Source organism: Alexandromys fortis, unplaced genomic scaffold, assembly GCF_014885135.2.
Source record: "Alexandromys fortis isolate MF-2015 unplaced genomic scaffold, M_Fortis_MF-2015_v1.1 scaffold_115, whole genome shotgun sequence".
Lineage (NCBI taxonomy): Eukaryota > Metazoa > Chordata > Mammalia > Rodentia > Cricetidae > Alexandromys > Alexandromys fortis.
In genome coordinates, this window is record NW_026067989.1 from 3,966,183 (window position 1) to 3,982,955 (window position 16,773).

The 16,773-nt window shown below is 40.5% G+C and overlaps 1 protein-coding gene across 2 annotated transcripts in view; it reads left to right on the top strand.

Annotated features, from left to right (window-relative positions):
- Kiz (kizuna centrosomal protein) overlaps positions 1 to 16,773 on the top strand; it is an 81,590-nt gene that overhangs the window by 18,129 nt on the left and 46,688 nt on the right. For both annotated transcript variants that reach the window (XM_050159529.1, XM_050159530.1), the window contains 2 exons: positions 7,879 to 8,524; positions 9,459 to 9,762. In XM_050159529.1, the coding sequence (XP_050015486.1) occupies positions 7,879 to 8,524; positions 9,459 to 9,762 (950 nt within the window). The remainder of the gene's footprint in view (positions 1 to 7,878; positions 8,525 to 9,458; positions 9,763 to 16,773) is intronic.

Below are 16,773 nucleotides of genomic sequence, written 5' to 3' on the forward strand. Positions count from 1 at the left end.
TATAAGCCAAACGAGGTGGTGGCTTACCGGGAAGGATCTTAACCTGCGTCCATCTTGGAGAGGAAAGCTATAGCGTCTGTCTCACTGCCTTCTTCCTCCCAGCATTCTGTTCTGTCTTCCCTGCCTACCTATGTCCTGACCTATCAGGCCAAGCAGTTTTCTTTATTAATTAACCAATGAAAGCAACAGATAGATAGAAGACCCACCTATATCAAGTCTAGTAACTCCCTAAATTGGTCTTGAAAGTGAAAAGCCAAAGGCCTCTGGGACTTCGGTTTTTCATCAGTAATTTGACTCAGATCTCTATTAAATAGCCATGTGAGGTTTCCGGCTGAGGCCGTGGCACAGTCAGCTAGAGCATGCCATAGTAGTAGCCCGTTCCTTGGAACCATCTATTTGAACAATTGTTTGTTTGTTTGGAATAAGGAAAGTATTTGTTGAACTAGAGGAGAGGAATATTAACAGGTAATTTTTACTTACCAGTGATATCGTCTCTGAAGTAAAAAAATGAAGAACTGAAATTCAAATGGGTCATGGAGGAAGGCTTCTCTCTTCCTCTAGACAGCTTGTCTGTCCCACTGTGTCTTCATATTCTTCCACATCCTCAATAGGCACAAGAATACTTTTTCTAATCTTATATTAGACATATAACTTATTTTTTTAGTAAGACTTTTTTTTGTTTACCACCCCAATTTTTTATCTGAAGTGGCTGCACCTTTTTATATTCCAGTGATGAGTCTACTGTCTTCACATGCTTAGCCACATTTGTTACTTCTCCTCCTCCTCCTTTCTTCTCCTTCCTCTCCGTCCTGCTCCCCCTTCTTTCTCACCCCCTCCTCCTCCTTCTTCCAGGGTTTCTCTGTTTAGCCTTGACTGTCCTGGAACTCATTCTGTTGATCAGGCTGGCCTCAAACTCACAGAGATCCACCTGCCTCCGCCTCCTGAGTGCTGGGATTAAAGGCAGGCTGTAGATGGAGACTATACTTTTGTTTCCCGGCTGGCCAAACCTGAATAATCACACAGAAACTATATTAATTACAACACTATTTGATCAGTGGCTCAGGCATATTTCTAGCTAACTCTGATATCTTAAATTAACCCATTTCTATTAGTCTGTGTATTGCCACGTGGCCGCGGCATTACTTCATTTTCTACATGTCTTGTTTCCTCTGCAGCAGGCTGGCATGTGCTTCACTCCGCCTATTCTTTCTATTTATCTCTGTTCAGATTTCCTGTCTGGCTTTACTCTGCTAAGCCATTGGCCTAAACAACTTTATTCATCAACCAATACAAGCAGCACATATACAGAAGGACATCTCACATCAGCATGCGCCACCACCACCCAGCTTCTCTTCTAATTTTTTAATGAAATATTAGTAACATATTACCTACCTACTCACATTTCTATTTTTAATGAATTGAGTCCTTGCTCTTTTTTCTTGATGAGTTTATTTAAAAAATTTTTTAAATGTTTTTGATCATTTTTGGTTTGTTGCTTCTTTTTTCTGTCTAAATATTATCTTTGCTGTAATTTATTGTTTCTTGCCGTTGTCAGCTTTAGATTTAATTTTCTTTTTGAAGCTAATGAGTATAGTTTATAGAAGCTAATTTGTTTAGTTTATCCTACTTTACTTTGTTGAACTCTATTATGTAAGTTCATGATTTTTTTCTTTCTTTTTTTTCTGTTTCACACACTTTATTTAACAAGAGGTAATAGGCATTCCTCCTTGGACCCAAAGCTGCTGTTGCATTCCTTTGAGACCCATTCCTGGCTCCAAATGCCCATACCAGGACTTCTGGCCATGAGAGACAGTTTCATGCCCATAGGGGTCATGAACATCATCAGGGGCATCCGGTGCTAAATTGGCCTTTGAACAATTTGTACACGAGCCATCTGGCACTGTGTCTCTGCTGTCCTCTGAATCTGCATGCTCTTTTTACTGCTGCAGTTGGAGGCCCTGAAGGAAGGGCTAAGCAGTCTCAGGTGGGATTGCTTACCCTGGGACCCAGGGCTGGTAGTTTGAGCCCTGGGCCAGTAGGATGGCATGTTGTTGGGAGGAGTGGACTGAGGTTGAGAGGTGGGTTGGGACTGGAGTGTCAGTGGGGTTGCTGGCTGTTGACCAGTGAGGGTGGTTCGAGTAACAGGAGTTGGGAACAGCAGACCCTGCTGTTGGGCCTGTGGCTGTTGGAGTTTTTGTTTGATGCTGAGGGAGAATAGCACCAGGCATTCCCTCTCTTGGCAGTGCTTGGCATGGTACCAGTAGAGTGTGAAAAGCTGTCTGCAGATGAGGCATCAATCTTTGCTTTCCTGTTTGCGGCCTTTGTTGGGCTGTATGGTCCTCTTCATCTTCTGGCAGGAAGGCAGGGAACAGTTGGCACTGCGGCACTGGCAGGCATGCACCAGTGACTGTGTGCAGCGTTGGATGGTCAGGAGGTGAAAATCAACTGGGCCCTGTGTGACTGCTGCTTGCTGGTTGTTGCTCTCATCATCCAAGTCAAGGCCTAGTTTCTCCATTTTGTGGGAGGTGATACACAGGTCATAATCCTCAGTGCCCTGTGATTTCTCCTCGATGTCAAATTCAGTTTCCTCAACTGCCACCAGGTGCAGGAAAGTATCACAGCTCAGATGGAAAGGGATTTTGGTGGTCGCCAGCCAAGGAATGAATGGAAAAGCCAAAGTGTTACAGCCCTGCTCCTCTCCTCAGCTCCCCTGTCTTCCTCCAGCTCCTCTCCACTGGTGAAGAAAGGCTTCACCCAACCCTCATTCAAGAGATTTATTGGGAGGGAAGAATCCAGAAGAGTATCTGCCTCTGCCTGGGTGGAAGAACAGCCAAGTTCATGTTTTCATCTAATTCGGGAGGTTTTTCTGTTATTTCTTCAGAACTCCTATTGTTAGAAACATTGTGTGCAGCTGTGCTGCTTGAGCACCTTCAGCATGGTGGGTTTGCCTGCCTCAGCTAAGCCAAGTCTTTTGCCGAATCTGCAAGGACTCAGTTTCAGAGGGAAATGGCTTAGGTTTGCTAACATGCAACAAAGAAGAAAATTCAAGAACTTACTCCTACAGAGATGGCTCAGTCAGAATACTTGGCTGTGCAAACATCAGGGCATGAGTTCAGCTCTCTGGCATCTAATGTAAAAAAGCCATCACAGTGATACACATGTGTAATCTCAACACTAATGAAGCAAAGACAGTGAAGCTTCCTGGGGTTTGCTGGCCAGACAGCTCCAGGTTCAGACAGACCTTGTCTCAAAAAATAAGAAAAAGCAGAGGAAGACAGCTGACATTGACTTCTGGCCTCCATGCACAAGCATGTACATATATACACATTAACCCCTCCCCATTTCCGGAGCAATCTTTGGGGCCACCTACCTCCAACATTTTTTAAAAGTCAAATCCATGCTTGCTTCTCCCGGTTTGGCACTATTCTAAGATTCAGACTGTCCAGAAGTAAAAGAATTTGGAATTAGCTGCAGCTATGCCTTTGTGGAGTTTGAGAATGAGGATGTTGCCAGGATGGTTGTGGAAATAATGAATGCTACCATTTTGGTGACAGACTTCAGCTGTGTTGTTTCATGCCAACAGAAAAAGGACATGTAAAACTTTTTGAAGAGTAGAATGCTCCATTTCCTTAGCCATCATATCCAACAGTGAAATGGGATAATCGGAATTGGAAATGTGGGCAAAAGATAGAAGAGTGATTTAAAAGGAAACAAAAGTTACTCCAGAAGAGATTAACTGAAGAAAGAATTCATTATAGTTTTCCCCATCTGCTTTACCTTATATGAAGAAGGAGGGTTTAGGCTTACAGAAGAGAGAAAAGAGCTTCACGGGGCACTCCGAACATTCCAGAGAAGCCTGGGTCCAGCCAGGGCCCCACTTCAGTCTATATAGCATTTTTTGGAAGGGCAGAAAATCAGAAGTGGTTGAAATGAATGATGATAAAGATAATGGGATTGTTATGTTTTTAAACAGCCTGTGTCCATTGTAAAAGAAAACATCCAAGATGCTCCAACACCTATTCATTCAGGGAAACAAAGACAAAGAAAAGGCAGTCAGTGATTCTGAGTGCATATGTATAGCATGTATTTGGAAAACAAAAAACAAAACAAAACAAAAAAACTATGATGTCCCCATCATGAGGGCGGGCTAATTTTTTTTAACAGTAAAAGGCAAGCATTGACAAGACTTTCAGAGGAAAATGTACTGTTTGTTTCTGTGAGTAAGGAGAACAGTGACTGATTTTGGCTGTTGTGCCCTTTCTGAAGTCTAGAGGTGTGTTCTAGTGCAGTGGTGGGGCTTGCTCTGTCCTTATCCTGGTATCTTCTAGTTTTCAGATTTTATAGTTCCCTTTAGAGCTTATTCTAGGTGCATGGAAGGATCACCATTAACTATAGTTTGCACCACCAACGAACAAAGATTCCCAGACCCCTTTGACCATATGTGCAATGGTTGTGCACACTTTACCCCAAAGGCTATTTGAGATTTCCACATCTGATGGCTGAAGCTGTAAGATATATATATAGGAGTGAGAAGACAGCTCAGGTATTAGTTCAGGTTTGTTTTTGTAGTCAAGTACTAATACAGATTCAGAAACGGTCTGTTTTCTTTTTTTTTTAAATATTTATTTATTATGTATACAATATTCTGTCTGTGTGCATGTCTGCTGGCCAGAAGAGGGCACCAGACCTCTTTACAGATGGTTGTGAGCCACCATGTGGTTGCCGGGAATTGAACTCAGTACCTCTGGAAGAGCAGGCAGTGCTCTTAACCACTGAGCCATCTCTCCAAAAATCGTCACTTTGATTTTTGGTGGGCTAGCCTGATTTGTGGTAACTACCATTTTTGATTAATTAGTATCACTGGTATGGATTTGTGTCCCAGATTCAAATCATGACTCAAAAATAAACCTTTTTGACAGAGTTTCTATACAAGTTAAGCTTAGGGACTGTAGAGAATAATACCCTTTGGCTTATTTTTAATTTTCTGGTACCCTTGACATTTGCTTATTCCAGTTATAAAGATTACCCCCCCCATAGCCTTTTTCTGTCCCTTTCCTTTCATCGGGGACTTGAATGCATTTGCTATAGTAAAAGGTACTCTGAGGCTCATCGTTTTCTTCATTCTTTCTTCCCTCAGATTGCACTGTCCCAGTGTATCCATCTCGGCATTGCTAATTCATTCCTCTGTCTGTTTCTGCTGCTAAGCCCTTCATTCTAATAATTGTTGTTTTCAACTGAAGAATTCCCACTTGGGCCTTTTTAACCATTTATATCTCTTGTGCTCTGGTTTAAACCTAGGTTTTACTCATAGTTGGCATGTGAGCTAGACCTCTAGTCCTACAATTTGTTTTGAGACAAAATCTCACTGTGTAGGCCTGGCTGGTCTGGAATTATCTGTGTGGACCAGATGGTCCTCGAACTCATGGGGATCTGCCTGTCTCTGCCAGAGTACTGGGATTGTAGACCTGTACTTTCTGTTAATTCTTTTGCGATAGTATCTCAGTATCTCAGGCTGACTTTGAATTCCCTGTGTAGCAAGACTGGCCTTGAACTACTTACTCTCCAGCCTCTACCTCCGAACTTCTGAGATTATAGGTGTGCTTGGCTTCAGTCCTATAATTTATTTATCTTTATAATATTCTCTATTTGGACATTATTCTTGTATTTAAAATCTCTCTCCCCTTTCCTCCCTTTCCTCCCTTGTCTTTCTCTCCCTTCCTCCCTCTCCTGCCCCTCCCACTTTTGAGAGCTCTCTGTAAATGCATCTACTGGCTTCAAAGTCATTCATCTGGGTGCCTGAAGAGTCAGCCTCTGTGTGTTAGATTACTCTAGTTCTTTGGACAAGATTTTTTTTTAACTGTTTAACTTATTTAGTTAATCATACTTAATTTAATAGCTTTAGTCAGTTTAATACCTGGACTTGCTCAGAGATTGTTTTTGCTGGTTATATATGCTCACTGTCTATATAAGATAAAGTTTATTACTTCTTTTAATTTTTAGTAATTAAATGTGGCCATTTTGAGAACTCTACCCTCATAAATTGTGTTAATTTCTGTTTGTTTAGCCATTTTGTGATTTATTTTTTATGTGTGGTCTCTGAGATTTCTATTAAATTTAGTTAATAACCATCAGCTTTCATTAGACTAGGAGTCTCACTGTCTTTGCTAATAGGTTCTAAGTACATTGGGCTACACCTTGGCCTTCACTTCTTGCTTGGAACCTCAAAGTGAGCTTCAGGTGAGAGCTCAGGCATTTACTTCCTGTTACTTGAGCATTCCCCCAGCCCAGGGCTTGCAGGTGGTCGTCCAGATTCCCAGGAGTATACTGGAATCTGCTACCCCAGGCAGCTCTTTGACCAGCTTTCTCTTTAAAATGTATGTAGCCTTTTGTTTGTTCCAAGTGCTGTCTACGCCTTAGGCAGCTTCCACATTGAACAACTGCTTCTGATTATTTTCAGCAAACTCGGCTTGGGAACAAGGCTATTTGTCAGCTCAAAGCTAGTTCAAGTCAAAATAGTCTTTTGTGTGGAGTCCCCCAAGGAGATACCAGATAGTCCAATGATGACTGTTGTCTGGATATGGGGCCCTTGAAAGAATTTTGCCCCCACCCCCCATTCCTCTTCTAGTGTCTGGGTTTCCCTGTAACTACAGGTTGTCAACTTGGCCAGCACCTGGCAGCTCAGAAGCTTACTGTTCTTTTCAAGATCGGACTGGTTCTCTTAAGTAAATGCTCCCCAGATTCCTAGAAGGCTGATTAACTCCCAGAGAGCTGAAGAGCTTTGCTGGGTTGTCAGCTGTTGCAGGGCAGAGACTGCTTAGTACTCTATCTCCTTGCCTTTCTCTGATGTCCTTGATTTGTTGACCTCAGAGTTGGGGGTGGGTTGTGGTTTTTGTTCTGTTATTCCAGGATTAGAAGAGACAATGTTTGAAGAGAAATACGGCCTGGATTCTGTTGTCTTTGACATTTCTTGTCCTGCAATTTGGATGTTGGTATTTCCTTCTGCAGAGGAAGGGTGTAGATAGATTTTGCATTTCCCCATCCACAGTGTAAGGCTCTGGGAAGTGAGCACTCTTAACTGTGGCCATGCTCTGGTCCTCTGGGAAGAAAAGCACTTAGCTTCTAGAAGGCTTCATGCTTGTTACTTTTAGTTCTGCTTGGCACCAACACCTCTGTGCAAGCCGGTTCTCTGCTCGGCTTTGCTTCTTTCTGTCTTCTCTCCTTTTCTCTACCCTTCAAAGGACAGGCTCAGATTTCCTATAAACATGCTAGTAAATTTAAATTACTTAAAAGTTCCTTAAAGATGTTCAGGAAGTTTTGATGTTAATTTGATTACAGATTATTACTATTCTGTGCTTTAATGCCGTTATGAAGGTCACCACTGGAAGTTTTTATTTTATATAAAGCAGTAGAAATAGAGTTGAATCCGTTCATTGTTCATTGTCTGCCCTATGCATTTCCTTGTTTTTTTTCCCCCTCTTTGGTCTTTGGTCAGGTTCCTTAATAGCAATGCTAAATGAGCTCTGTGTGAAGGGCTTTTATAACTCAGCACTTTCCAGGGAAGGTCACTGGGGTAAAAGACACATAACCTAAAATGTACTAACTTTGTTTTATTTGAGCCATGTACTTCAGCTGGATTAAATGCATGCATTTCATTTTTAGAAATGAGTTCTATAGTTTTTTGGCAATAGTTACTTTGTACAGTGACATTATTATTACAATAATAATCTGGACTGTAGTAGAGTTTGCCAACTCATTAAGTGGGAAGACATGTTTTGTTGGTGGTAGGTGTTGAATTCCATAGTTTTGCTTCCTTTACCTCCTTTTCTTTCTGCTTCATTGTTCATATGCAATGTGTTTAACTCACATCTCTTTTTGCAGGGTGCAGTACAGGCAAAAATTAACTCAGGGACAGCCATGTCAAGAGGATTGTATCAACCAGCAACAATCTTTATGGGCTGCCAGATGTCAGCCGTCTCAAGCATGGACGATTTCAGTACAGAGCAGAAATCTAAGCAACCCACAAAGAACTTTTCAATTCCTGACCCACATTCACACCAACAGACAGCCCAGAGCAGCTGTGTGACAGACAGCTGTGTAGTACAAACTAATAGTGACACACAGTGCTTAAATAAGTCTGACAAAATAGATGGAACGACATCTCTTCAGATTGGTGAGAAAACGCCAGTCACAAGCTGTGCATTGTCTGAGGAAGAACAAACTCATTGCTTAGAGCCAGGGAGCAGCACATGTCCCAGCAAGGGTAATTTATCTGAAGGCAAGAAGTCTGCTGAGCTCCATGCCTCGGTACAGGAAAGATTAAGTCCAGAGAACAGAACCACTGATTTAAAGTGTGACAGTTCCAGCAGATCAGAGGGATCAAATGGAGAAATACTGACACAAGAACATATTGAAGTCGGGGAAGAAAGAGCTAGCCCGCTGGGCCCCACGCTATCAGTTTCAGAACACCGTGCATCTGCAAATAAGTGGGCTGGAGAGAAGCACTCTGCTTGGGATGGTTTCTCAGGTGAGATGAGAGACTGTTTGCTGAGTTTTCTTAGTGCCTACCTTTTCTGGTTATGATCTATAATTTTATCTCTTTGTCTAAAAACAAAGAAATGACTTTGTCAATGAGTTCCATTCTAATGATTTCTTAAATATGTTCAAAGAAACGGTTCAAAATATGAATTTTTAAAGGCGTATGCTTAAAATATTTTTGAGGGTTGAGGATGTTCAGTTCAATGGTAGATATATACTTACAATATAGGAGACCCTGAGTTTGTTTGAGCCTTAGCACCACTAAGTTTATACATTTTTTAAAAAAGAAACACAATTTTGAAAGATTTCAATACTATAATTGTGAATTGCTGCTGTATTTTAATGCATTTGTATGTGTGCATATGAGCATATTTATCTTGTAGAGGATATACATGTGTGTGCATATGGAGGGAGGCCAAAGGACAACAAGCCTGGCTGCCAACTTTAGAAAGGCTACCTACTTCCTTTGAAGGCTGCTCATTGGCCTAGATTTCACCAGTTTGTCTAGACTGACCAGCCAGTGGACCACAAGAATGCCCTGTCTCTGCCTCCCCAGCATTGGGATTAAAAGCGCTCCGCTCCAGCCTGCATCTGTATGTGCATCCAGGCTTCAAGCCTCTGAGGCAAGCACTTCACTGAACTGTCTCCCAGACCTGTGCTTCTACATATTTGTTGCTTTTGTTTCGTTTCTGTTTTATTTTTGAAACAATCTCACTGTGTAGCTCTTATAGGCCTGGAATTCTCTGTCTAGACCAAGTGGACCCTGAACTCATAGAGATCCTCTTGCCTCTGCTGAAATTACAGACATATATCACCACACCAGGAGGCTTCTGTACATTTTCTTAAGGAATGAAATTCTGTTCTCTTTTATTTGCATTCTCAGAACTTTGCAACCAGCAATGCATTCGTTTTCCCTCTTGCAGATGATCTTGCTCATGAGGACCCAAAGTCACAAAAGGCCTTTCTGAAACTGCAGGAAGAGCAGGAGGAGGGAAGTTCATGCAGCAGCAGCGATCTCACTGTTTCTATAAGTGAAGATGATCTGATTTTGGACACTCTGGAGTCACTGCTAAATCCAGGAGCCAAGCTGGAGGGTGAAGATAGAAGGCAGGCCTCACGATCAGTCTACACCGAGCAGCAAAGAGATCCACTCTTCACTGGTTACATTTTGCAGACTGAAAGCCCTCCTGATTCAAAAGGGAAGTCCTCCCCAGATTCACCAAGACAGTAAGCCATTCTTTTTCACATTCTGTTTAGTTCATGGTGTTTAGAGTCTATTCCACTTGGAAAATGTTACTGAGCACCCAGCAGTGATTGTGTCAGCTGCCTTGTCTTATAAGTAAACTCTCACTTGCTTTCTTCTTCCTTCCTTTCCTTTTTATAAATTTTAAGGTAGTTTTTGAAAGTCTGAGTGTCATTGAACTGTGGTGATTGGCAGTTTATAATTTTCCCAGGCAATCCCTGGTAAATTTACAAGTCACTCAATGCAACCCTTACCCATTTTTTTCCCAGCCCCCTACCATTATTCTTTAAAAAAAAAATGGTTTTAATATTTTTCTCCCATGGAAGAGAGAAATATTTAAACTTACTAGGAGTTCTACTTCGGGAACTCAGAACTTTGTATCTAATGAGTACACACTTAATCCTTGTGTTGCTTTCCATGGTGTCTCTTGTTTCCCTCACGCCATTAAATGAGCTAATACTTCTTCACTGCTAAGCCAGACTTCCTTTTCTGGGTGTAAATTTGAGAACATTGGAACCCCTGGTGTTCAGTAGAGCATTAGCATGGTACATTTTGAGCACTGACTAATGTCCTCCATAAAAGTTAAGGTATGTGTTTTTACAATTGATTGGAAATTTTGGGCTAAATAGAAGTTTTTCTATGCCCCCTGAATAGAAAACTTACTAGGGAGCCAGGTGGTGCTGGCGCATGCTTTTAATCCCAACACTCAGGAAGCAGAAGCAAACAGATCACTGTGAGTTCGAGTCCAGCCTGATCTACAAAGAGAGTTCCAGGACAGGCTCCAAAGCTACACAGAGAAACCCTGTCTTGAAAAACCATTAAAAAAGAAAAAAAGAGAGAGAGAGAAAAACTTACAAGGTCTTGAAAACAAATCTTTTGATTAAACAAACCAACCAATTAAATTATGCTAGTAACATCAGATCCTTTTAGGAGAAGAAGCCTAAGTAAAAGTTTAAGGTAGGCCTTATCGGTTTTTTGTTTGTTTGTTTGGTTGGTTGGTTGGTTGGTTTTTTTTTTTGTTTGTTTGTTTTTGTTTTTCTCTGTGGCTTTGGAGCCTGTCCTGGAACTAGCTCTTGTAGACCAGGCTGGTCTCGAACTCACAGAGATCCGCCTGCCTCTGCCTCCCGAGTGCTGGGATTAAAGGCCTTATCTTTTATAAATGATTACACTAAGACCAGGAGCACAATAGTATCACATAAACCTTTTGGGTAGTGTGCATGTGTGTGTGTATGTGTGCACACACGCACACATACAGAACTTGCACACCTAACTCCTGACCCACCCCCTCCAAACCCTTCAATTGCACCAAAATGCTGACAGCCTTTCATTCCAGCAGGGAGGGGCAGTGACTGTTAAAGTGGGTGGTCTGCACTGGTGCACAGGTGCAGAGTGCGTGCCTGCGCACAAGAGTGGTTGATGGCTGTCGTAGAAACTGGATGCCTCTGAGGGAAGCCCAGGGGGTTTCTGTTGTCATGCTTCACTCACCCAAGAGCTGCAGGTGTCCCTCATCCAGAAGCACATCAGAAACTATGACTAGGGATGGAATGGGTCTGCTTTGTGCTTATAGATGCGCTGGCTAGTTCTATCAATTTGACACGAGCTAGAGTCACCAGAGGAAATGTCTCAGTGAGACCCAGCTGGAAGGCATTTTTTTTTTCATTTAGTGATACATGGGGGAGGGTCCATCCCCTGGTGGGTGGTGCAATCCCTGGGATAATGGTTCTGGGTTCTATAAGAAGGTAGGTTGAGCAAGCCAGTAAATAGCTTCCCTCCATGGCCTCTGCATCAGCTCCTGCCTCTGGGATCCTGTCCTGTTTGAGTTCCTGTCCTGACTTCCTTCAGTGATGAACAGCAATGCAGAAATATAAGCCAAGTAAGACCTTTCCTTCCCAACGTGCTCCTTGCTCATGGTATTGTTTGGTCTCAACAATAGAAACCCAGCTAAGATAGTAAGCTTATTTTTATGACAATATGCCGAACAAGGTGGTACCTCTGTAGGCTAGGGACCAAGGTATTTCCCTAAGACTTGGTGGTTTTCTGAGGTAAAATCTCCTGCATGAATGACTTTTTCCTATAACCCTAAATCTAAATACTTTTGAATTTTGTACTACTCATTGGAAAATGTGGGCATTTAGTAATTTTTCAATATTCATGCTAATAACCTCCCCTCCTCAAAATGAAGAGGTTAGTCAGCAATGGTTATTTTCTGTCTGTGCTGTTAAATTTGAGCTTATTGATTTTCTGCGATGAAAGTACTCTCTAGAAATGAGGTTGAAGGAGGGTTTGTTTTTATTACAATTATTTGTTTATTTAGTGTGCACCTGGCGAGGGCTTGCATATGTGCATGGTGCAAATGTGGTGGCCAAAGGACAACTCAGAGTCAGTTCTCTCCTTCTCTCGTGTAGGTTCTGGGGATGAGCTCAGGTCATCAGGTTTGGCTGCAAGCAAGCACCCTTGCCCACTGAGCTTGGTGTGCTGATATATATATACAGCTTTATTAAGATACAGTTTACATGCTATTCAAGTCTCCTATTTAGAGTATGCAGTTTAGGATTTGAGTATATTACACCATTAATTTTAAATCATATAATAAATCCATAGCATGAAATTTGCCATTGTAAAATACACAATTCATTGACACTAATTATATTTAATGTATAGTTAAAATTCATACTCTAAATAATTCTTGAAAGTGGAGTAATGCATACCCCTTTTATGTCTAACTAATTTCAGTTTAAGCATATGGTTCATCCATATTCTATCATCTATCAAAATTCATTTCTTTTTATGGTTGAATAGTATTTCTGTATATGGATATACCACAAATCATTTGTACAGTTACCTGTTAATGATACTTGACTTGGTAATCAAGAGTCTGCAGAGATGGCTCAGTAATTAAGAGCACATACTATTCTTGCAGAGGACCTGAGTTCAGTCTCTAGCCCCTGGTTTGGGCAGCTCTTAACCACCCATAACTCCAGCTCCAGAGCATCCAATACCCTCTTCTGGTCTCTGAAGGTACAAACCCACACACAGACACACATATATACATAAGTAGAAAAATAAAATCTTGCTGGGTATGATGGTGTACACCTGTAAATCCAGCGCTCTGGAGATAGAAGCAGGTGGATCTCTAAGTTAGAGACCGTCCTGTTCTACATAGTGAGTTGGAGGCCATTAGGAATTGCATAGTGAAGCCTTGTCTCACAAATAAATAATATAAACAAACAAACACAAAATTCTCTCTCTCTCTCTCTCTCTCTCTCTCTCTCTCTCTCTCTCTCTCTTTTGCTCGCTCTTGCGCGTGCTCTCTCTCTCTCTGCTAAGTGAGTCAGTTTCCAGACCCACTCCCATAAATGCTTTCAGATATTGAAAGCCAGTTTATACAATTTCTCCATCATAAGTATAATAAACTCTTCTTATAAGAAAACTTGCCAAGGACTGGACAGATAGCTCAGCATTTAAAGGTGCTGGCTGCACAAGCCTGACAATCGAAGTTCAATCCTTGAAATCCACATAAAAATGGAAGGAGAGAATCAAGTCCACAAAGTTATCCTCTTACTGCTACATCCACTCTGTATGCTTATGTGTATAAACACACACATGCAAACAGAGTAAATACATTTTTTAAAATGTGGACTTGATTATTTTCAAAGCTTTGTTTCAGCTGTGATACACTCAGACCTGTAAACACATCTCTTGACATTAAAATGAAAAGAATTTAAACTGGTTGGGCTGTTGGGACTCAATTGTTTATCATTAACTTGAGCTACAATCCATGCAGCTCCTTAGGTGAAACTCACAGACCCTGACTGTGAAACATAGCCTTGTATTTATTTTTATTCGTCAAAACTCTGCATAAGCTATCATATTATTATCAAATTAGACAGTACATCTTGAGAGGGATCATTTTCTTGACAATCCACAGGTTAAAAAATGCCTGTCTGTGTATAATGGGATGTTTCCAAGAGATAAACATATTACAGGCTGTAGAGATCTCCCCACTTCCACTCACACCAGGCTAAATACCAGAGAAAGAGAGCCACAGCAAACATACAGAGGCACAGCAGAAGCAAAAGACATTCTAGGATCTGCAGTTCCTTGGCCTTGCCTACATGAGATTGGCTCATCAGAGGATTCCCTTCTGGTGAGTTGGCACCTGAAACTTCAATTGCAACTTGCTACACCTGGCAAGAATTCAACTTACAAAGAGAACTAACTGGATCCTTCCTTGCTTCGTATGAGAAACACCAATAACTGGAGTCTCTACATTCTATACTGATGCAAATTAATCAGGAAAGGCAGGTTATCAGAAAATTTAAGTAAAGTGGACCAAAGCCCTTATGATTCTGTTCAAAAGTCAGAATTACATGTTATTCTCTTGGTGTTAATAGATTTTAAGGAACATCTCAACATAGTTACTGATTTACAATATGCAGAAAGGGATATTTTGTATATTGAAACTGCAGAATTTATACAAGATGATACAGAATTGGCTTTATTATTTATTCAGTTGTAAGAAATAATAGGAGGGGCTGGAGAGATGGCTCAGCGGTTAAGAGCATTGCCTGCTCTTCCAGAGGTCCTGAGTTCAATTCCCAGCAACCACATTGTGGCTCACAACCATCTGTAATGGGGTCTGGTGCCCTCTTCTGGCCTGCAGGCATACAGACAACATTGTATACACAAATAAATAAATAAATAAATAAATGAAAAAGAAAAAAAAAGAAATAATAGGAATAGGAATCATCCCATATACATAACACACATCCAATTCCATACAGATCTGCCAAGTTCTCTAGCACAAGGTAATGCAGAAATTGATCAATTATTCATAGAAAATGTGCTGGAGGCCTCAGAATTTCCTTAAAAAAAAATCATGTCAGTAGCAAAGGCTTAAAAAAAAAAGACCCCTCCATCACATGACAACAAGCCAGACTGTTATAGAAAGATCAAATTAAAATCTGAAGGATATGCTAAAAACAGAAAAGGATGATAAATACCCCTAGAAATAGATTACATAATGCTTTAACTTTGAATTTTCTAAATGCTGATGAGAAAGGAACAGTAGTTGTGGAGAGACATTGGATAGTAGGAAAAACTATGGAATTAAATCAGCCAATATACTTTAAAGATGTACTGTCCTCAGAATGGAAACAGGACATATGTTACTTCTGTTTCCACAGGAGATGAAAAGCTATGGATACCATCAAAATCAAGATTCGATTTGAACAAGAGACACCTCTTTATTAGAAGTTTGTCAGTCAGCATGGCTGTTTAATCTAAACTAACATATAAAACCTATATAACCTATAAAAAGGATAACAGATACTTTTCCTTTGATCAAGATATAAGTTGCCAAAAGAGAATCTCCCCAAAATTAGGGTTGGGGAAGGGTTCTGTTTTTATATTTTCAGGAGAATAGAGGCATCCAACTAAGGTATCCAAAGACCACTGGACAAATGATGTCTGAAGAAAAAGGACAAATCTCCCAGAAAAAAAATATATCAAGAAAAAATTAATTGGTCTATTGGTATATCACAATTCCAACAGGATAAAAATCCATAAGTGTTTGTTTCTACTGTTCTCCAAAAACATATAATGTAAATGGTCTTTTTATAGTTTCAGTCCAATTAATGATTAAAGCTGGCTTTGGAGTTGGGGTGTGGCTCTCTTCTTCTCTAAATCTAAGCATGCTTATTAAAGTAAAATCCAAAATCTCTGAATCATGTCAGAAGAGCCACCTGATCAGAGACAGAAAATAAACAGATATTTAAAGACTATTTTATTGCCACTGATTTCATAATTCTTTGGTTTTATATCAACTGTTTAACAGCTTTCCTTAAGGTATAAAAATCATCTCAAAATTTATAAGATTAATATATGTGTTTTAAGCTTTTTTGTCATGATATTAATGATCATATAGAATACTAAGTAATTCTAGAAAAATGTTTCATCTTCCTTCATGTCCATGGTTTTGGGTTTGAGTCTCTATCAGTTTTCTTCAGTGAACCATGAGCATGACAAACAGCAACCTTTGAAATCTCCAGAGTGAGGATAGGGCTCAACAACAGTTTAACCAGGACTATGATACCAGCACTAAGATGAAAAACACCACCTAAAGATTGACTTTGCACTACAAACTGCTCAGAACAATTTCAAGGTGGCTAGCTGAGATGATCCAGCCTCACAGACTACTCTAGCCAGGGCTTGAGATAAGCCCTTTACTTTTCCATTACACAGAGACTGGACAATAAATTATACAGCTACCTCTCCCAGGACTTGACAGTTAACCCAAATTTTTCTTTTCAGGATTCTCTAAAAATGCCTTCGCCCCAGAGAGCAGGAAGTAAATTTAAGAATATGACACCCACATTCCAAAGAAGTGGAGTGGATGGTTTTTGGTCATTCAGTGGGTTATGGATATTTGTCATTGTTTGGGGGATTGGTTACAAGTTGTTATTGGTTACGGTCAGAAGGAAAGTTGAACAAAGGAGATTGGATTCAGGGTTCTTGTTTTGAAAAGAAATAAGGGGGATATAGATATGACAGGATAGAAGGGTAGATTATTGAATCTACTCTGAAAAGAAGAAAGGGAAGATATAGATATGATAAAATATAAGGATAGATTATCGAATCTATTTTTAAACAGCAACTACTAGATTTATATTCTACATTGCATTGGACTTTTGTATATTGTATACATATTTTGTATATTGATACAAATCTGAGATTAATTTTGTTAAAACATATTTCTCATCTTGTTCAACATATTGTACCTATACAGCTTATTTAACAAGGTAATGCAAATTTCTAGCCCTTGAAAGTTATTATTAGTAAGTGTAATGGTTTGTCCTGTCTCTTTAAGAGAAAAGCACCACCCACTCCCTCCTCCCATCTGCTGAGGCAAGGGAATCTTCCTTTGGCTTCCAGCCTGTGAGCTCCTTCCTTTCCATCTTTCTCCCAAAGAGGTAGCTTCTCCTCTCCTTCCCCCC